We start from the raw sequence: 21125 nt of genomic DNA, 5'->3' as shown, positions 1-21125 counted from the left end.
AAATAAAGGGGTCAGGCTGAAGTACTGAGTGTTTCTGGGAGGCACCTGAGCTGCTGAGGTTGTGATGGTCAGTGGGGAGGTGGCTTGATCTCCCAACTCACCTGTTTCTCTCCCTTGTTTCTAAAGGGGGTCAGTCATGACTGTCTCAGAAGCGGAAGTCCACATCTTTGCTTGATTAGATGATTCTTGCTGTATCTTGCTGTTTTTGCTCCCAACGCTCAGCAGAGTCTTTTTGTTTTTCCGCAGCTACCCAATTCAGGCAGAAGATGGAGTGGGGACCATGCAGTGCCGGGTGGAAGGGAACCACATAGGTTGGTGAAAAGGGGAGGGGGTGGAAATCATGTTTCTATTCTAGCATGTTTCGCTACTCCTGCAACTCCAGAGGTTGGAGGGTATCCATAGAGTTATTGGGATTTTTTTGTTGTTGTTGTTTGATTGTTTTATTTGTGAGATTTCTTTAACTCTCATAGTATATGTTAAAGTATTCTAGCTTTTTCATTTAAATCAAGAGCAGCTCTGCCGAAATCAACACAATAGTACTGTTGTAAGAAAAGTGTAAGGAAGTGTAAGGTACATGACATCTGGAAAAGGTTTGGTAGGATGCACTCTTCATAAAGCTCTCTGCATTTCTGCCATAAAGCACATATCTTTTCTCTCCTCCAGGGTCCCACAATGTTAGCTTCTCAGTGTTTAACAAAGGAAAGTGAGTAAAAGAGCCTTTCTCTCTTTTTCTGTAGTTTCATGTGGGTATACAGCTCCGTTTCTGAGTCCAGAATAAGTGCATGAAATTTTATTGAAACTTGTGTTTCATTACTTAGAAAGGTTTTGCTAACTTGAGATGATCATCAGAGTAGGGATGGAAAGGGATGATATTCCTTCCTGCCCCAAGCATCTCTGCTTTGTGGTTCTAATACTTATTTTCAGTGCCCAAATCACAAGTAATTTAAGTCCAGCTTGAATAAAATACTTTTACCTTGCTTTTAGCTCATTGTACAAATGGGAAAAAAAAATAGATATGAAGGAAGAGGAGGTGAAAACACTTGCAAAACCATACTTTTTTTTTTTTTATGGTAAAACTTCTAATAAAGGGTCTCAGTCATGTAATAGTTTCTTGAATCAATGCCTTGATGTGTGGGTGAAGTTAGTTCTCGTAGAAGTGTTCCTCTGGAGAGCAAGTGTCCAGGTCTGCCAAAGGAAGGTCTGCTCTCACTTAAATGGCCAAGGATCTCTCATGCATTTCTCTCTCTTGCAGATCAGCAGTACACAAAGATGCTTGGCTCATCAACGCCAAACAAGAGCTTTTCTTGTATCAAATGCATTCAGGTACCGATCTGATTCACCTCAATGGTTTTCCTGTCTCATGGCAGTGCCAGCATTGTCTAAGACCTCGCGTTATGCCAATGGGATAATATTTTGTGCCCTTATTTTAGCTGCGTAGCCCTACTAGTATGGTAAGCTTCCTTACGGGCTGACTACACAAAGCTGCAGACCAAAAATTTCAAGATTACTAGATTTATTTGCTATGGCTGGGTATGCTGCTATGGGCTTCATTCTAATCTGCAGTGAGTTAGTATTCCTCTTAAGGATACGTTTGAACTGTCTCTTTTGGACAACCTAACCTCAGAGAGAGTCAACCAAAGCACAGCAGTGTGCCAGGGTTTGGGATGGAGTTGCTTTGTCATTGTTCCTTGTCCTGTCAGGTCACCAGTAGGCTTGGGGTGTTGGATTTAGAGGGGCTTTGTTTCACCTCTCCCCCTTAAGTCACACTGTATCTGGTAAGAATGAGATGCTGGCCATAAAAGGCTGCAACGCAGGCCTTAGAATGAGATAAATCATCTCAAAGAGAGTAGGTAAGTGGCAGGTTTTTGTACTATTAGTCAAAAAAAAAAAAAAAAAGGCAGACTAAGGCAAACTATAACCTCCTTGTGACATTTCCAGCTATGAGAACAGCAGACAATAAGTTTCTGAACACCAGCCTGAGATTATGGCCATGAGCAAATAGTGTCAGTAAGGACCTGTGCCTAACAGTCAAAAGAAAATTAGGGGATCAGCACTGGGCAGCCTTTGACCTCAGTCAGTGGTTGAATAAAGCTGAAAAAGACCCCTTAGTTCACCTGCACAGGTCCCCAGAAAGGTTCCATCACATTTCTGCCATTCCCTTGATCTGTCAAGGGGCTGAAATTAATATAATGGATGCACTGTTATTTTACGGGCTGTATCTCAGGAGCATGGTTCAGAATATAACAAAATACATTTTTTTTTTTTTCTGAACAAAGTGAATACATAAACAATATACAAAATACAGTTATAGCATACAACTTGCTTCACCTGTAAATTCAAAGCAGTTTGTAATGGAGGGTAATTTCATGTCTTTATTTACAAACTGAGGAACCCTGCGTGGAGTTGGTTGTTAGCAGAGCACCAGCAGAAACAAGATGTGCCAGATCTTTCCAGTAGACCACCGCAATATGCAGTAGTCAACACTGCCAAAATAAAGTTAAAAATCTGGATAACTAACAAAGAAAAAAATATAAATTTGTCAATCTGGGCAAGCTTCTCTCATGTTTACTAGTCTTTTTTTCAGAACTGTGCGAAATACAACTGGCTGGTTAAACTAGGGCATCTGAGTGCAAAGTGAGTAAATGTCATCAAGGAGAAAAATAGGGTTCCAGTGTAGAACGGCATAACTATAATATGATCAAATCATGAAAGATTCTTGTAGTCATGATGTGGATGTTTGCCATCAGGTGTTCAGCTCCCTGCATTTGTCCCTGAAGCCCATGGGACAGTTGGAAAGCGCGGTAACATCTAAAACTATGGACTAAATTGAGAAGCGAGTCAGACAAGGTCAAAAGGATTAAAACAATTTTAATTCTTTTTTTTTTTTTTTTTCCCCAAAGCGCCTCAGTAGTACAGAATATGCCGGTTTGCAATCTGAGCATGATAGATGCAGCCGCTGCTAAGTAACGGTCCAAGCATTACACTATTTCCCCTGTCATGCAGCCAAGTTATCCGTGTGGTTCATTCCTGGTGTAATCCCAGTGGCTGCCAAAATCTCAATGAAGGCTCACCGAAGCCTGTTTTATTTACAGGAGCCTGTTCCGGTTGGAAATAATGCAAGAACGCTGCTGGCTTTGACAGAAATAAGGCTGGAATTAATCTTTCCTACGCTCGTTTTCAGATCCCCCTTTTCCTTCCTCTGCAGAAATAGCCTCTGTGTTTCCAGCTGGTGGAAGTCTTGGAGGAGGCACTGATCTCACTATCACAGGGGATTTTTTTGAGGAGCCGGTGCAGGTCACCTCTGCAGGTAAGAGGAATAATGCACTAAATGGTGTTTTTTTTTTTCAGTACACAAAACCCAGCTGCTCTTCATAGATAACGACAGCATGGGAACTGTACTCACCATAAAGGAAGGTCCAGTTATTTGGACTATGGGAGTGAACCATTTTCCTTGCTTGATAGTACAGAGACTTCTAGCAAAGTGTCAGCTCCTTTTGGAAATAAAGATGGGTTTATTCTGCTGCTCAGATGCGTTTCCAAGCCTGACATTTGTCTCCTTTCCCTGCTGCCAGGTGTCCCCTGTAAAGTCAAGCATGTCTTTCCCCAGCAAATCATCTGCACCACTGAGCCAGTCGGCAAGGGCAGGAGGCTCGGTGCCCCCCAGCCAGGTACGGTATTCGATAACCGAAGGTCCAAACAGGCAAAACACAGTGGAAACAGAGGGTAGAAATCATTTGGTGTGAACACGATCAAGAAATAGGACTTTCCAAAGCATAAAGCTGGTTTCTCCTAGGTAGATAATAAGGAAAGGCAAGGTGGGGAGCTCAGCCCACCACTTGCATGGGCTATGGTGAGAGAGATTTCAGCCTGGTGTGTAGGGCTGAGGACAATAAGGGGGGAAAATGTACAGATGATATTTATAGTATGGATGTCTGGATGAAGCATTGCCATAGGAAATTACTGTGCATAAAATGAAGTTTGGCTTATTTTGACTGTGGATCAGTTCAGTACCTCTTCCTCCAAGAGCAGTCCCGTAAGCTTGGTTGGAAGCTCTGTGCTCTGCAAAGCCAATTTATTATTAAAATTTTCTATCCTGGCCTGCCTCCTTACACCACTGATGCTAACATGTGCTCTGGGGTTTTTGTTGGCTGCTACCAAGAACACTTTTATTTTAACTTTCTAGGAAATAGAGGGCTTCTCTTTGAAGTTTGGGATGATGCCTCTGATCTAACAGAAGCAGGTCCTGGATATAGATGGCAATTTGTACCTAATGCCAGCTCCCCAGTAAGATTTCTGTCTGCGGCAAAGCACTCCTTCAGGTACTCAGTGATCTTAAAAAGAGATGAAGCCACGGCAATCACCTTTAGCAGTGTAAGAGGTAGCAATAACACCTGACAGTTCTTTATAGCAGAGCCTGACTACATTGCTCCTTTAAATCAAAGCAAACCCTCTGCTCTGAGGTCCTTTTGAAGCTCAAAATATTCAGCAAAGTGTTTTATTTTTCCCTTTTTGCTTTCGCTCAGTATTTCTGTTTTGCCTGGCCTAGATGTGCTGAAATACCACGAAAAAAATTGCTGCAGCGGTAGAAGGAGCTGTAGTCAGTCTGTGTTGGGCTGGTGCTCTGGCCAGATGCAGAGGGGTCACATCCTTGGATGATGCTGGCAACTGCAGCTCAGGTGGTGCCAGTGGAAATAAACTGCTTTGCCCCAGGCTACAAAATGTCTGAGCTGTGTTGGTGCCCACTGCGTGTGCCTCTTGAGATGCACCTATGAAGAGCTGTGCAATGCTCATGGACATTTTCATTTTTTCTATCATTTCTGTACTTTTCTTATTTGATCTTGTGAGAGATTTTGAGCATTTTCCTGCCTATTCAGGGGTAAGACTTTGCCTGAGAAGAAATGTACAAACCAGGTGTAACCACCAACAAAACCCTACTTATTTTCACAGAGCTGCTTTTTTCTTCTTTTTGAAAACTTCTGTGAAACATGAACACCATAACATGTGAAAATTGGTCATTTTGAGGTTCTTCCAGTTTTAAAATCTGAGGGTGTTTTGTTATAACTTGGTCCCGTGCCCTTCCCTTGTTACTTGGTGTATGTGTGGAGGTGGAGTGCGGGGTGGCAGGGATTTTACAGTAACTCTTTTGCACGTTACGGAAGTTCTGCTTTTGCTTAGCTCCAGGCTTCGTGGATTTTTTGTGGCTCCTCAGACCAACAACTACACCTTCTGGATTCAGGCAGATGGACAGGCATCTCTGTACTTGAGTTTGTCTGAAGATCCAGGACATAAGGTATTGCTTCTGGTATAGAGAAAAATAAGGAGGTAACAATAGGAAGGGGCTTCAATTAAGGTCACCACAAACAGGAATTCCCCCAGCATGGGGGCTTGTTATCCCTTATTATACATCTATTGGAGAGTGAAACTGTATGATTATATTTGGCATTTTACATCAGCCTTATCAGCTACCCAGCTCATGAAAACATAACATCCAGAGTCTTTGAATTTGTTTTACCGAAGACATTTTTGTTTGCATTTAAGGGACCAGAACTGAAGACATCCTTGCAAAGCTACATGGGGAACTGCTACTGGGGCTAGGTTCAGCCATAAGAATTATATTTGTTGTGGTATTAAGCCTTAAATCAAAGTTCTTTGACATGATTTTTTTTTTTTTCCTCTGTGGAGTAGGAATGAATGCTAACCACCAAACCACTGCTATCAGCCAGAAGCACAAGTCTGGTTTTGGAGCTGTGGGTGCTGTATTTTGGTGCTAGAGAAATGCCTCTGATTTGGTTGGTTTGGACACAGGTGAGAATAGCTTCTATCCCCACTGGCAATTCTGAATGGTCCGGGAACTGGGTGAAGAACTGGAGTGAGAGCTGGCAGCCGAAATCCCAGAAATTTGAACTAACTGGTGGCCTGAGGTACTACCTGGAAGCACTACATCACGGAAAGGCACCCAGCAATGGGATGAGAGTTGGAGTCCAGATACATAACACCTGGCTGAATCCCCAGGTGGTGAACAGCTACTACAGGGAGAGACATGAAATTCGGGCTCGTGCCTTGCATCTTCCAGAAGTGCAGGTCAGTGCTGCCTGCTTGGCCCTGGGTGAGCAGGTGACCTCTGGGGTTCCTTCCAACCTACACCATCCTGTGGGAGGTAGACTAGCCCTGATTCAATTGACATGGATGGTAGCAAATCCTAATGGTAAAGGTCTTGTTCCCCCCTTGTTTTAACTTGCTGAGTTAGTTGATAAATACTGTCATGGGAACTGAAGGTGTCTGTGGCTTTCTCACTCATTGGTAGGAGGATATTTTTATGGTTTTGTTATAATTTGCTAATATGTTAAAGTGCAAGCAATGCTTACTCCCCTCAGGTTTTACCTTGCTTGTTACCTTGTTCCTCCTGTTAATTAATACAAGCTTGGGATAGTTTCTATTTTTTCCCCGCCTATTGACAGAGCACTGTGTATGTTACCAGAATGACCCTATATTGCAGTTGTGTGGTAGAAACTTTCAGCTTGATGAAGTGCTTGCGGCTGAGGAAGCCTGTCCTCGTGGTTACACCTCCGGGCTGCAGGTCAGGAGCTGGAGGATCATTCATGACTTCCAGCATTTCTGTGCAAATCGTGTATCCCTTGTGCTCCTGTTAATTCGAGATCAGGAGCCCCAGGTGTGCGTCAGGAGAGACCATGGAAAGCGAACACGGTTAGAGAGTAGCTGAAGGGCGTCTTTACAGAGGTTTGAAAGGACATGTTTGCTCTAAGTTCCTCCCTGGTAGATGATCCGCATTGCAGGCTTGAAGTCTTTGTGTCTCACGCAGCTTGTACCTGTTTTCATCCATACGTTCGCTTCTTTGCTTGGCAGATGCTGACTGTGACTGGTACAGGGTGGTTCAGTATCTCCTGGAACAACGTCCTCCGCAGAATGATCCACACAAACGCTACTGCTCAGCAGGTAGGTGTCATTAGGCACACACACCCAGTCCTCTGCTGGCTGTGACTGGTGGAGCTCTGGTAACTGACAGCCAGATCGACAGATAATACCGAATTAAACATTCGGCCCAAAGGCTGAGGTGCATTTTGTGTGAGCTAGTGGTGATTTTTGTTACTGGGAATGTCGCTGAGATTTTTTGGGGTGTGTGACTCCAGGGATATTCTAAACACATGACAGCATCTGCTCTTGGCCTGTCAGGTCTGCAGAGAAGTGTGTGGTGTCTTCAGATACCAGACCCTCAGACTTCACCTGCACGTTGCACATACACTGCATGTTGACCGGGCTCTTTTAAGAAATCTGCTCTTTCTGAGGAAGCTGCTGGATGCCTAAAGGATGCCTCACACTCCCTAAAGCATTTTAGATGTCCAGTTTGAGGCTCTGTCTGGGCTGACCTGAATTTTACTCTCAGCCACTTGCCTACCTGCTCGGTCAGAGCCACCTTGTCACCAGTCCACAGCTGATGAAAAATGCAGCGACACACGTGTTGAAACTCTGTGCTGAAATGAGCCAGGCACCATTGTACTGTGACTGCTTTTCACTTTTCTTTAAGGTCCAAGCAGCAATAGAGGAACTTCTTTCAGTAGGATGTGACACTGAGCCAACTTCTGCTAAAATCCTTTTCCGTGATGGGTTTGAGAAAGAAGGTACCTAATTTCCTTTAACAAATAAGTTAGTTTACTGTGAGTTAATTTCCTTTTCTGATATAAATGCACTTAAAATTTTTAATGACAGTAAATTTACACTTTTCATGGAGCTATGCACACTTTTATTTGTATTTATTCTGATGCAACAAGCTTATCAAAGCAGGTTATATGTGTCGGTGGTTAGAAACATTAGGAGTAGAGATGAAAAAGGCAAGTCCTGGGGCATGTGAAATTATTCATGTTTCAGTATGCATGCTGAGGAAGCAGATCTGGTGTAGCCCATAGCTATAGCTCAGGATATAGCCTGATTATAACTGTTGAGGTCTTTTGCCTTCAATGTTTCTCTGGAAGTGAAACGACGCACATATCTGTGGTATACTTGGCTGGTCAGGCAAGGTATAAAACATCAGCTTCTGTTTAAAGAAGAAAAAAAGGTTTTCTAACATGAAAGTATTGCACACATCAGAAGCTTACTCTATTTTATGTTTCCAATATCAATAAAAATATACTAATCCTATGCCAAAAAGTCCATGATTGCCTAGAGAACTCACATTATGCCCTTGTATTCAGGACAGAGAGAACAGGACCCAGCCAGTAATATGTATATTTGGTGACTGACTCATCCGAGTGGATGAAAGCAATGAATTAATTTAACTGGGTGGGGAGAAAGGGAATTATTAGGCAGAAAACTGGAAACAGTGATTGGACGTTCTTAGTCTAATTATGTGATCCCAGTGCTCCAGTTCTGCCAACAAAAGAGAGAAAAGCTAACAGGGGTTCAACAGTGAAGTGGGAAGGAAAACTGATACGTAGCAAATAGAACAAAGGAGAACTTGAATTTTCATTGCTGGCTGTAAAATGTAGAAAATGTAAAGGCAGCAGGACTGTGGTGAAATTGTGGTGAATGGATTCCAGAATAGTAAAAGAATAGCCAGATGTGTTTGGAGCCAGGGTCCGTCTAGCCCAGCATGCTGCCTTCAGCAGAAACCAAAACAGATGCCTAGGGAAGAGTAAAAACTGGATGACTATGTATAATAATTCAGTACTAATTCTCTCTAGATCTGAAGTATTTTTGATTCAATGAATTTCCTGAGCAAGTTTTCTTTTTTTTTTTTTTTTTTCCATTCAACTTCCTTTGGAAGTTCTCCCTTCCCTGTGCTTACTGAGCTCTTGAACACAGCTTGACTGCTGCATTCATACTATCTTCCAACAGAGATTGCCACAGGCCCAACACCCTTTGTGTAAAGAATCACAGCTCCTTGATTTAAGATTCTGCTATTAACTTCACTTGGCAGGCTTTATTTCTCTTAGTGGAAGAAAAGATGAATACGCAGTATGTACAGTTGGAAGAAAGCCTTTTATTTACTAGGAACAGGAGGAATCCTAGCAACTTTTTGGCAGCAAAGTTGATAACTCAATGGAACAAAAATCCTAAAGAGGAAGGTGTATTCTCTGTTGCTTTATATATCAATTTTCAGCCTTGCCTGGGTGTTTTCTGGAAGAGATGGGTGGTTTTACTCAAACATAGTCTACCTGGCTAAAGATAGTGGTATTTTCCATGAGGTTTACTGGTCAGGACAGGGATCTGATGCTGTCTTGTCTTTTGTCTCCTAGTTTAAGGGTTCTGACAGCCCTGCAAATTTTTGTCATCTACTTACTGAAGAGTAGGACTGTCTGACAAATTTTGGAAACCCATTTCCTGTGTTTTCATGAGCACCTTGATGGTACTGGTGCCTTCTGAATCCTTTTCAAGTCTTTCATCCCCTCTTTTTTTTTCTGTCAGGTACAAGAGCCTCTGTTACCACAGGACACGTTGTCAGTGGAACAGAGCCCTTCTGCGGGAGGTTCAGCATTCGCAGACCAAGCCAGCTGGTGAAAACTTCCCCATCAACCCTAACAAGATATGATCTTACTGAATACACACACGTAAGTGGCTGCTCTAGATGAGTCGATTGTACTGGGGAGTGAATACTTGGAGCCAAGTCAGGATCATAAAATCATCCTCTACTTGTAGACAGAGCAGCGTCTTTGGTTGACTGGGAGAACAATTTGAGGCATGGATATTGCTTAATACATCTGGCTGCCCTTTGCTCCTGGGGATGCAGCCCCTGCAGAGAGAGAAAGGAAAAAGTGGGATGGTGTTAAGAGAGGATGGAAGATGAGAATAGCCAATTCTTGACAGAATCAACCTCCCCAAAACAAAACAACCACAAACCCACCGTGATCTCTGGGGGTCTTTTCTGGATCACTTTTCTGCCTGTATTCTACCTCTGCTCTTAATAGGATTATGTTTATGATTTCAACCCTTTCTGTCACCCCTTTTTTGCCACCTGGGGCAAGGTGAATAGTTGGGGATTGACAGGAAGGAGGAGGGAGGGTGAAACTCCTTCCCAAAGCCTCCTGAAGTCCTTCCAGACTCCTTCCATCTCCCCTTCACAAACCTCTTCTACTCTTATTTACCTACCTGACACCCATCCCAAAGGTTTTACATCACCAGCTCCTCCAGTCTGCTTTCTTTACCCTCAGCTACTTGAAATCCCCATTGACACTTCCCAGATGTCCTATGCCCCCAAAGCTCATTGAAGCCTGAGAGATCAGTTACAGGCTATGTGGTGGCACAAAGGCCACCTGGATGCCAGTGCCCTGTCTCCCCTAGGGCAATGTGGCCTTAAGGAGTGGGCTTTAGTGCTCACCTTGAACAAAATTCCTTCCCTACTAATGAAAACCATGATTCTACTAATGTAAACCATGATTCTTCCCTACTAATGTAAACCATGATTCTAATTATGATTTTATGTTTTTTTTTTCTTTTTTTTTTTGAGGTTTGTTTTGCACATAAAGGTCATATGAGCCGCATCTTTCATATGTCAGTGTCCTACACCAATGTTTCTTCATGTTCAGTGAAGAGGAACCTCAGTTGCCTATGGGATTTCAATGAAACCTACCACAAAAGGTATCCACACTCTTACAGTACAGTGATGATATTTACCATAGTAAGGAGGTGTACTAGGAAAATGGGGAGCAGCAAGTTCTTATTTGTTTGGGTATAAATTGCCGATAGGGGTAAGCTGACACACGCTCTGTCCCTGCACAGACGTGCCTGGAATGTGCTTACATTGTTTTTGAGGACTTTCTGAGTAGATTTGCATGTTCCTTGTTACATAAACTATTTCACCACAGTAATGCACACTGGCTAGAGAGTTTGTTCTGTCTCTAGTAAGCCCCCAGAAAGTTCCTGAAGATTTTAAGTTCCTGGTTTCTTTGACAACATTCAGAGGATTTTTGGCAGTGAAAAAAAAAAAAAAAAAACCATGAATGGAGTTATTTTATTTATTTATTTTTCCCAGGGATCTCACAAAAACATTAGCAAAGCTTGGAAAGTTCGTGTAGTTTTTGATTTTTCTTTGTTTCACCTAGAATATATGGGTGAGAAACATCACTGGTGGGAAAGGCTGGTGATGTAAAGTTAGGGGCAGGCAGGCTTTTTTAAAAAAACAACCAAACAAAAAACAACCCTGCACACATGCGTGCATGCACACAAGCAACAACAACAACAAAAAAAAACAAATAGCAATCTGAAGAACTTCAGAAAGTGAAATTGGAAGCCTGGGTTCTCTGTAAGGTTCGTGAGGAGTGTGAGTGCCTCTGAAAAGGAGAAGGGAGCTTGGTACGATGTTACTACGTGATGGAGAGAGCTGGGGGCATTGAGCAGTTGTCTGGAATTCCCAAGGGATGTGAACTCTGGATTAACCTCTGTTGAGGTCACTGATGCTATGGTAGTCCTTTTACCAAAAATAGAGCAGCAGTAGTCATTCCCACATGTAGATTCGTGGTGCAGGAGGATGCCTAAGTAGATATCTAAAGGTTTATTTCTGTGGGGCATCCAACTGAGACTTGTAGAGAGTGACCACAGGCCATTGAGTGGACGTGTTGTGTATGGGTAATAACGGCAGCACCCAAGGTCATCTGAAAGCTTCACAAAGCACCTCTGAATTCAGTTACTGTAACTACCCTGCAGCAAAACAGGGATTGCACAACCTTGTTGTCTTTCAGCTGGATGTTCACCTGCACCGATGTCTGGAGGGGATGTGTGAATCACTCCACGCTACTCCAGGACATCCCTGCCACCTCCCCGGTGTTTGTGCATCAGATTGACTTGCTGAGTCCTACGCTGCAAAAGGAAAACCCTGGGTCATTTTACCTCGACGAAGTCATCATCACAGACAGAGCTGTGACTGGTAAAAGAGTCAGTTTTTCAATTCTTGTTAATGTTGCTGTCTTTCCAGGTTCTTCCATGCTAAGCTTTAATGATGGGCCCGGTTAAAACTAGTCCAAAGGGGAAGGGTGTTTCATGACAGGCACAACAATCTCCTTTATTTACATTTAACTGACTTTTTTTTTGTGTGTGAAAACAGTCAAGAAGTAATTGCCAAACATCAACCTTCTTGGTGTCTTTGAAAATGTGCTTCTATAAATGTAACTCTTGAATGCTCTTCCCCTGCCGAAAAACAAAAACAGCAACCACACACAAAAAAAAAAGAAAGAAAAAGAAAAAAGTTTAGATATGTTTCCAGCTCTGAAATGGAAATAACCTATACATACTGACATCTGTTCTCCTGTATCTGATGAATGCTTGTACTCTTTTTCTTTCAGTTTCTCAGAGGGATCCCAAGCCGCCTTGGCTAGGTGGGAGGATAATAGAAGCAGTGACTGTGGTGGGGTCTTCTCCCACTTACAATGTGTCCTGGCTGGTCTCTGGCTGTGGTGCCAGTTTGCCCCTTCTCTCCCTAAGGTAGGGACAGTGAGATTATCTCATACCTTGTAATTACCTCTTCAAGTTCCTGCTGATGTGTCTGGAGCTTGTTGTCCTCTCAGACAGAGCATGAGAGGCACACATGTGGGTGAGTCTGGTTCTGTTTAGCAATCCATATGCTTTCTTTGGAGTTTTCTCCTCTAGGCATCTCACATGACCTATGGTCAGGCTGTGGTCAGATTGCTGCAGATTGCCCATATAGCTGTATTCAGTGGATGGCATTCAGCTCTTTATTAGGATACCAAATTTCAGTCTCAGCGTGTGTGTGCTCTGAGCTGTGTCATCCATGTGGGAGCTTCAACGTATGTTGTAGATGTCTTAGTGAAGGTATCTGATTCTTTTATTGCAGTTCCATTGTATGACTGGGATTCAGTTGTCTAACCAGAGGAGTCTAATATGTTTTAGATACCCTGGAGTATCTAAGATAAGCATGGACCACCAAGTTAGGATGTAGGGTTAGAAGGAAACCTAAACCCTTCTGGAACAGTGGATGGATGTCAAGAGACATCCCCCCAGTAACTCTGGCACCAGTTGCCATGTTAGGCAATGGAAGTCCAACTTGTGTCCTTGTTTACTGAGATGGCTTCGATTCTCTAAGTCCCAACAAAGAGATTTGAGGCAGAGTCATGTGCTAAAGAGATGAGAGAGAACAGCATTAAAGATCTAAACTGGCAGAGAACAAGTTCTGTAAGAGTTGGATTGACTTCAGTTGAGTCAGCAAGGACCTGATGGGACTGGAGCCAATGCAAGACAAAAGCCAGGATGATGCAACCTCTATCCCTCTGCAGTGGACGATGGTTTAGCTCAGTTAGTTCACCCCAAAGTGACTTGCTGCTGAGGGCAGCTTCCCTTCAGAAGGTGAACCTCAGTCTGCTGTAACTTGAGTTGGTTTCTTACCATGTGTTGTCTCCTCCTTCAAGTAAAAACAAAGCAACGTGTCATTAATTCTGAGTGCTCTGAAGACAGCTAGATTTTCCTGTTAGAGGTGGTTCGTATCTGAACGACATTAGGCTGTAAGGTCTGGTTCCCAGAACAGCAAAATCCTTGCAGTGCCTGGTGAAATCTGTGGCTTTGGTGAATTCATCTGTCTTCCTCCCTTGGGGTTTAGAAATGTAGTCCCAGTTATCACAAATGAAATGGCCAACATGATGCAGTTTGTCTGTTTTTCCAACATGTTATCTGCTCAGCAGCACTTCAGACCATTGTCCTGCAGAGCACAAATCTAAGAGGTCATTTGATAAAACAGTTAAACCACAGTTCAGACCTAGGTGTTTTATAGAGGTCAATTTAGAGAGCCAGCACAGCACAGCACAGAAAGATTTGACTTCAAGTGTCACCTTGAAAAGCGCATTTAATTGCCAGAGTCAGATGTAACTGATGTGGTATTTTGGCAGAAACCACCAATGGTGAAGACAAGGATGAGAATAAAGGGAGATGTCTGTGAGGTTTGTGTATAAACAGAGGTTTAATCAAGAAAGGGGAGATATTTTTACATCTGTGTGTAGCCTTAAGACTGGCATTGGAATGCTACATACAGCACTGATGAGCACATCTTTTTTCAAAGGGTTTTAGAAAATCTGGGAAAGAAACCCATAAGCATGACTATAGAACTGAAGAAAATGCCTGGGAGGAAAAGGTGTAGGAAGCTCAATCAGTTCAGTTTATCAAAAAAGAGGATTAAGAGATAAATCGATTATAGTACCTCTCATCAGGAAAAAGTACTTGGCACTGCTGGGTGTTTGCATCTCAGAGGAAGATGTAAGAGAAATCAGTGTGATGCTGGTACCAGGTAGACTGAAAACAGAAATGATCACAAGCTTTTAAAATATGTGGGCTGCTCACTTTTTTTGGATATTTTCAAAACAAAAGTGGTTCTTTCTCTTAACTGAGCATGTGCTGTGCTTCGTTTTAGCACACATTTGTGGGATCGGGGCAGGGGTATTAGCTATAACTGATGTTCTTACTGCCTGTAGGTCGGACGAGAAGGCTCAGTGGTCATTTCGGTTTTGGATTTGTGTATTTTGCTAGGTCGCGGCGGGACTCGGAGACTTTAGCTGTTAACCGAACTCGTAACCACATGGTGGCATCATTGTACCACAGACTGTCGCTTTCCTTTTGGAAAAAAAAAATATAGTGGCAAGGGAGAGAATATTTTAAGTTTCAGTAATTAGACTTTGAATGAGCTCTAACATGAGATACTAGTCTCTGTTCCTTGCTGGTTTTAGGGATGCTAGGATTTTGATTGAATCTGTCTGCATTGAATAGGTCCTCAAAAATGCCTGTCTTGGGACAGGATTCACTTGTGCTTGGTGCTGTATAAACTTTTTTTTCCATCATAGGTTAAAAAAGGTGTTTTTCATAATTTTCTGTTGTGTGCAATACTTGCATCATGGGGATATAAGCTGAGAGCATCCAAATCCATTACAGCTGTGAATGTGCACAGGTCCTTCAAGAGTTTTGCTCACATCAGGTGTCCCTCTGCTGCTGGTGGCACAGAGGTGTCACAAGTAGGGGTCCTGACTGCTGTTGCCTTCCTGTGGTCTCTCACTGTCACACAGAGGTGCTTTGCTTTGCGAGGGCTCTGAGGAGGTTGGCTACCTCTACGTCTCCACAGAGGATGTGAGAGTCAGCGTCACCACGCAGAGGCTGCAAAAGTCATCTCCACCTATTGGAGGGACCTTCCGCATCCACTTGGCCAGCACGGTGATTTCAGGTAATGTACAATGTGAGTACAGCTCCTGGATTCCCTTTGCAGCAAGCCAAGTGAAGATGAGAGAACAACAAGCCTTGGAAATGCTCAGGGTACAGGTTGGCAGGTTAAATGCATTGTGGTAGTTACATCTTTGCGCCTGATGTCCTCCAAGACAGGAGTTAAAGATTATACGGAGGGCAGTATTTCTAGATATTAGCCATGGGACTGTTCCAAAATGCACACATCCTCTAGAAAATACCTTAATGTTAAAGATCCTTGGATCAGAGTCTGAACAGGGATTTTACATCCCAAGGTTTCATTGCTCTGTTTCTACAGCGCACATATTTCTGGTCCTCTTGTATGACAGTGCTGGTATTTCCCCAAGCTACAACTTTTCTCCATTGCCAGAAACTTTGCAAATTTGCAGTGAATAATTCTCCCCTGGGGTTTCCTTCTGCATTCATTAGCTCTTGCCTGCAAGCAAGACCCTTGCAGTTTACCAGGAAATTCATCCTCTGCTAGGGTTACGAGGATTGATATTTGGTTTGAAGATACCAAAAAACTTTCACGTGTACAATTGCTTGACTAGAATTTGTCACCCTTTAGACATGCTAGGTTTTCTTGTGATTGCTTTAAACAATCAAAGAGTCTTAGAATGAAAGTGAGCAGGTTAATCTGAGCAAGGCCAACAATAAAGCTCTTGACTGAGGAAATGGTGATTCAGCTATAAAGTTAAATCATAGAATAAGAAAATGCAACCTGAGAATATTCATGAAGTTCCTAGATTAAGTAGTTCAGGTCTTTTTGACATGTGAGATCCAGTAAACCTCCCCTGCTGCTTTTTTTTTGCAGTTAGAGGTTTGAACCATCCCATCCTTGTATTAAAAATGAAACATCTTTCTTTTCTATGAGCTGGCAGATGTGCTTTCATAGGGATGATGATATCCACGGCTTTATGATTTCTTTTGCAGGTGTCTCCGTGCACATCTCCTCCCACCATCTCCACAAGCTTCTGCAAGACAACGCTGATAACTCTACAGCCCCATATTTCAAAGCCAGTGACTTTGTTGTGACCAAAGACTCAAACTCCTGTTATGAAAGCATTTGGACACTCACTTGGAAAAGAAAAACTGGGGACTTGCCCAATGTTATCAGTGTACAGTAATTTCTTTTACTGACGTCCACTTTGAACCCCATTCAATGTCTTTGGTCTTGGCTGATTCATTCTCTTGGTGTTTGTTTTTACGTGAGCAACTGTGGTAGCTTAAGCAACAGCAGTTTAACTCCAGATTAGATGATTAAAAAACCAATTGTAGTAACAGGAAGAAAAATTGGCTTTTCAAAATGAGGAGGCAAGAAAACAATTTCCGTGTTTTGTTGCAGTTCTGCACAATAAGGAATGCTATACAGAAATGAAAACTATTATAATCACAATAATATTTCAGTACCATATCTGAAGCTTAGTACAGGTTGTGGTATCATTTCCAGAAAGGTCTTTCTTTTCTTTTTTTTTTTTTTTTCTGGGAACTTTTCTGTTCATATCGGGTTCATAGCTCATTCTCGTAAGTCTCAAATGAAGATCTAGTTCATGTTCTCCCATCCCAAGATTTATCATGTTTTACTTTTGCTTCAGGTAGAATGGTCTGTTTTAAATAAAGACTCAAACTAAGCTTCCTCTTCCTCCCAAAAGAAACCCTATTTCTTTTTATATCCATCTTCTACAAATGTTAAATTATCTTCAAAGCAATGAGGTTCTGTACTCAAGACTTTGGCCTGGTGGAAGACGAGAAAAAGCTTGAGATGTATGTAGTACAGGCCCTTGTTTCACCCAAAGTCACATCTTTGGGAAGCAGATGTTAAAATATATTTCCATGCCAAATTTCAAATGATTTTACTGAGTATTAGAAGTTTATTTGCAAATCTGGCTCCTGCTTCTCTTTACCTCCTGTTTCTAGCCTGCAAGGTGGGGATGGGAACAGGGAGGTGTTGTGAGGACTTGGGTAATGAAAACTCAAACCTGGAGATAGGAGTCAAGCTTGAGAATAGGTTTCCAGGAGTTATTTGCTATAGTGGCTCTGTACAAACTCTGGGGGAATGGTTTTAAACTCAAATCACAGGATGGAAAAGAGTGATAATTTTTGGTTTTTTTTTTTTTGGCCAGGTCTCTGCTGAAAACCTCACTGGTCTGAAGCCAACTATTTCTAGTCGTGTAATTTATGATGGAGGTGTGTTTATTGGGCCGATTTTTGGGGACATGCTTGCCACTTTCAATAACAAAACACAGGTGAGTTAATGTGCTGTCACACTTCTACTGATTCATGCAAGTCCTGTAGATCCAGGAGTCTAACTGGTATTCAGTTGCCCACTTCTGCTGCTAAATGCTTTCAGAAATCTGTTCTGTGCTTTGCCATAAACCAGTCAGATCTGTGCAGAACTGTAAAATGTGATACCAGTCTGCAGGCTGGCGATGTCCATTGGTCTTTGTGGATCTCAATTCTCCGTGTGTGAAAGAAACAAGGAAGGCTCCCTGGCTGAACAAGTTTGCTGGACAGACAAATGTTGCAGACCAGTGTGTCCTGCTGACTTTGCCTCCAGCAAAGTCTGTGGGGTGCTGTACTGATAACAGTGCAATGCTGGATGTGCTCAAATGCTCAAAGCCCACCTGTAGGGCTTCAGCAGCAGCTGGGGCTAGGTCATCCTGCCTTTTTTTTTTTCCCTCCTGGAGACTGCATGTTTACATTTGCAGGCACTCGTGTCTTGGGTGTCAGGATGTCCTGCCACACTCCTAATACCTGTGGGAGAGGAAAAGGAGGGCTCTCCTTTGCTTTACACTTTGCCAGTTTACTCTTCTGAGAAGGGAGTTGATGTCAGAGATCAAGGTTGCGGTCCAGCTGTTGTGTTTTAGCATGAACAATGAGGAATTAAAAATTGAGGGCTGAATGCTGAACAGATGCAATCTGGGATAAGTTATAATCAGTCTTACAAGGTGCTTTAAAACTTAATAAAGTTCTTCCCAAGATGAGGTGGAAATAACTGGGGTATGGCAAGTAGGGTCTTTGAGCAACTAGAAGAGGAGTGGGGAGGAGTTGTGGGTCCCAGAGAGATGGGAGATAACATCCTGCAGACACTGAGAAAGGCTGGGGATACAGCTTCCAAAACTGTGCTCTGCTTTGCCTAAGATGAGTCCTAGCAAGCTTTGTAATGAAATTTGTAATGAGACTTCGGCAGGATAAATTGCTGTCTGATGATGATGTGTGCTGGTGCAGTCAGGCTGTTTTCTGTAGCTGAAGCAATGAGGCATTGCTGGGCTGTCTGCCAGGCAGATGTGGCTTTGGAAAACACCTCCTTCACTGCTTTAGGGGTAACCTTTCTCTCCATCTCCAGGTCGTGGTGGTGGTGAATGATGTCCCTGCAAACTGTTCTGGTTTGTGCTCTTACCAGTTCAGCCAGGAAATGACACCCCTAGTCAGTGATGTGGAGTATTCATCAGGTAACGGGTTTGTGTCTGCACAAAGTGGGAGAAACATGACTCTGTGAAAAAGGTCTGTCGATGGTTGATGACTTTGTGTGTTCTTTTAGAAACCTCTGATTTTAGGGAAACTACATTTTATAAAGACCTGTTTGGGTCTTAAAGTGTGTAGTGCAAATATGGTTTTACACAGGCAAGAGGATGGTAGAGGCATAAAGTTGAGAGAAATAGTGGTAGGCTTGGTGCTTAACAGAGCAAAAGGTGGTTTGGTTCAAGTTATTTTTAACTAAAAGTTAAGAAAAAGGTAGTTGCTGGGCAGGAACAGGCAGAAATAGGCATTATGGGGGTCAATGAGAAGATCATCAGTGTTGTATTTTCCAGGATGTCCTGATGAGGATGGTAAAAACTTTTAACTGTTGTTTGAAAGTAAATGTCGTGCATCGATACTCAAAAATTCATGAGTCATTTTTTTGATTATATTCCTTCAGATGATGGATCCCAGGCCACAGTAGTTATCAGGGGTGTTGGCTTCACTGAGCAGAACACAGCCCTGCAGGTAGAGGTGAACAACACAACCTGCCACATCATAACTTTGAATCAAACCAAAGTTGTCTGCAAGATGGAGAGGCTGCCAGTTGGAGTCTACCAGGTGACATTGCTAGTGAGACCTTATGGCTTCGCACTCAATGCCAGCACAGGAGAAGGCATCTTCTTGAGAGTTGAGCCCAAGCTGGTAGCTATTGAACCTCCTAGAGCTTCAGAAATTGGTATGTCTGAATTCCAGAAAGTTTTTTCCCCAGAGCTCTAGGACCGGAGTACTATTACAGCTCTGTCATCTGTCCTGTGTCTAACACAAATTTAAGGAGCTGAAAGTTCCTGCAAGGTGCCTAGCCAGCTGTAGCTAAGCCAAACTAAATGCAATAAAAATGGACCCTTTCTGTTTTTGGGAAAGGAAAGGACTCTCCCCAGCACAGTGAGGAATGTGGAGAAAACTCATGACACACATGCACTGTGCAGTAAGGACCAGTGCTCTTGGAACGTCACTTATTTTCAAGCAGCTAGGAGTGTACCTAGAAATGACATAACTCAGTTCTGCTTTGACCATAGAAGTTCTTGGTTTTTGCAAACCTCCTAGTTCCATTAGAGAAGTGCTTGGAGTTCACATTAACAAACATCACTGAGAGCAGGAGTATTGGCCTAGGTGCAGCACCATGCTAGCACAGCAATGTGGCTCAGAGCTGAATCATGTTGTTTGTGGCCTGCTTGGAGTGGTTGGAAGGAGGGAAGTACAATCTGTGAACCTGTGTGGATGAGCCATGGGGTGGACTTGGAGGAATGTATGAGTTCCTAAGCTGAAAATCAAGACATTACAATCCTCCTCTCTTCTTGTTGGGGTGTATGGAAAGAAAGCTATCCTTCTTTCCTATTTTTTCCCTAATGAAAGTCACATGCTGCATAAGGTTGAGACTCATTCTAATTCATATGAAGAAAAAAAAATGGGAAAAAAACAATGACAAGTTTTAGTGCTTGGGTCTTGCTTCTCATTTTGTTCCCTGACAATCCAGCTCTTTTCCCAATTACAGTGATCTGTCACTCATTAAAAAGAAAGCAAGTATAATGCTATCTTACACTACATATGCCTTGAACATTTATAATTGGAAAGAATTACAGCTTCCATCTGTGTTTTTAATTTCTTCCATTTAAAATACCTCTCTTCAATCTTATCGTAAAGTGCACATATGCAGTATTTCATTGCATATGGGTATGTGTAGATATCAAAACTTAAGAGCATTAGTCTTTACACAACATGCATGAATTTTGTACTCTAAATCTGAGGCTCCTTATCTGACTATTATCACATAAGCCGAGTGTATTCAGTTTTGAGTTCTTCCTTGTTTCTGGTCCTGCAAACTTAATGGTACAGGGCAGGAGGCTAGAAGCAGCTTGTACTTTGCTGCATCAGGTCATTCTTGTCAAAACATCACTGGTCTCAGAGGTGCCATGCTGGGAGTTCACCATGACCTAACCTTCTGTAAGCGTGGGATGCTTTTCCAAAGATACTCCTGTGCTCCCACAAACAGAATGAGCTTTCTGTTAGCGTACCTGATTGCTGTTTGCCCAGTTTTGCTGCCAGTTAGAGGAATTCTGGACGATAGTTCTAGACTTCTCTGGTGGTTTTGAGAATTAGGAGGAAATTATATTTTGAGGAAAACATACCAAGAAATCTGCCACTAATATTATAGTCTTTTCTATAGAAGTTTATTTATATCATATATTTATATCATACATGAAAAGCATCATAAAAGCTCAGTAGTTATAATAGGGCCCTGATAGCACATGCACATTATTGCGTGACTGTGATAATGAAATCATCTGATAATGAATGTCTGAGCAGCCTGTCTGTCCTGCCATAGTGCTAAAACTCTGCATTACTGAAGCGAGAATGTCCTTGGCACTCTACCTAGAGCAAACAGCTGTAAGTTTTGAGGAATGCTTCTTACTTTTTAATTTTTT

The 21125-nt window shown here is 42.5% G+C and overlaps 1 protein-coding gene across 2 annotated transcripts in view; it reads left to right on the top strand.

Moving 5' to 3' along the window:
• PKHD1 (PKHD1 ciliary IPT domain containing fibrocystin/polyductin) overlaps positions 1–21125 on the top strand; it is a 261123-nt gene that overhangs the window by 17021 nt on the left and 222977 nt on the right. Inside the window, exons 9-27 of one of the 2 annotated variants that reach the window (XM_080584577.1) lie at positions 247–311; positions 664–703; positions 1253–1323; positions 3206–3307; positions 3573–3668; positions 4184–4319; positions 5176–5290; positions 5806–6081; positions 6865–6954; positions 7544–7637; positions 9421–9563; positions 10460–10590; positions 11691–11875; positions 12291–12429; positions 15009–15163; positions 16114–16298; positions 17304–17426; positions 18527–18632; positions 19100–19378. In XM_080584577.1, the coding sequence (XP_080440703.1) occupies positions 247–311; positions 664–703; positions 1253–1323; positions 3206–3307; positions 3573–3668; positions 4184–4319; positions 5176–5290; positions 5806–6081; positions 6865–6954; positions 7544–7637; positions 9421–9563; positions 10460–10590; positions 11691–11875; positions 12291–12429; positions 15009–15163; positions 16114–16298; positions 17304–17426; positions 18527–18632; positions 19100–19378 (2531 nt within the window). Of the gene's footprint in view, positions 1–246; positions 312–663; positions 704–1252; positions 1324–3205; positions 3308–3572; positions 3669–4183; positions 4320–5175; positions 5291–5805; positions 6082–6864; positions 6955–7543; positions 7638–9420; positions 9564–10459; positions 10591–11690; positions 11876–12290; positions 12430–15008; positions 15164–16113; positions 16299–17303; positions 17427–18526; positions 18633–19099; positions 19379–21125 lie in introns of those variants that run through there. The other variant, XM_080584576.1, reaches the window with a different exon arrangement.

Source organism: Anser brachyrhynchus (genome assembly GCF_964034855.1).
Source record: "Anser brachyrhynchus genome assembly, chromosome: 3".
Classification (NCBI taxonomy): domain Eukaryota; kingdom Metazoa; phylum Chordata; class Aves; order Anseriformes; family Anatidae; genus Anser; species Anser brachyrhynchus.
The sequence above is the reverse complement of the archived record's forward strand: the minus strand, read 5'-3'. Positions and strand labels throughout refer to the sequence as shown.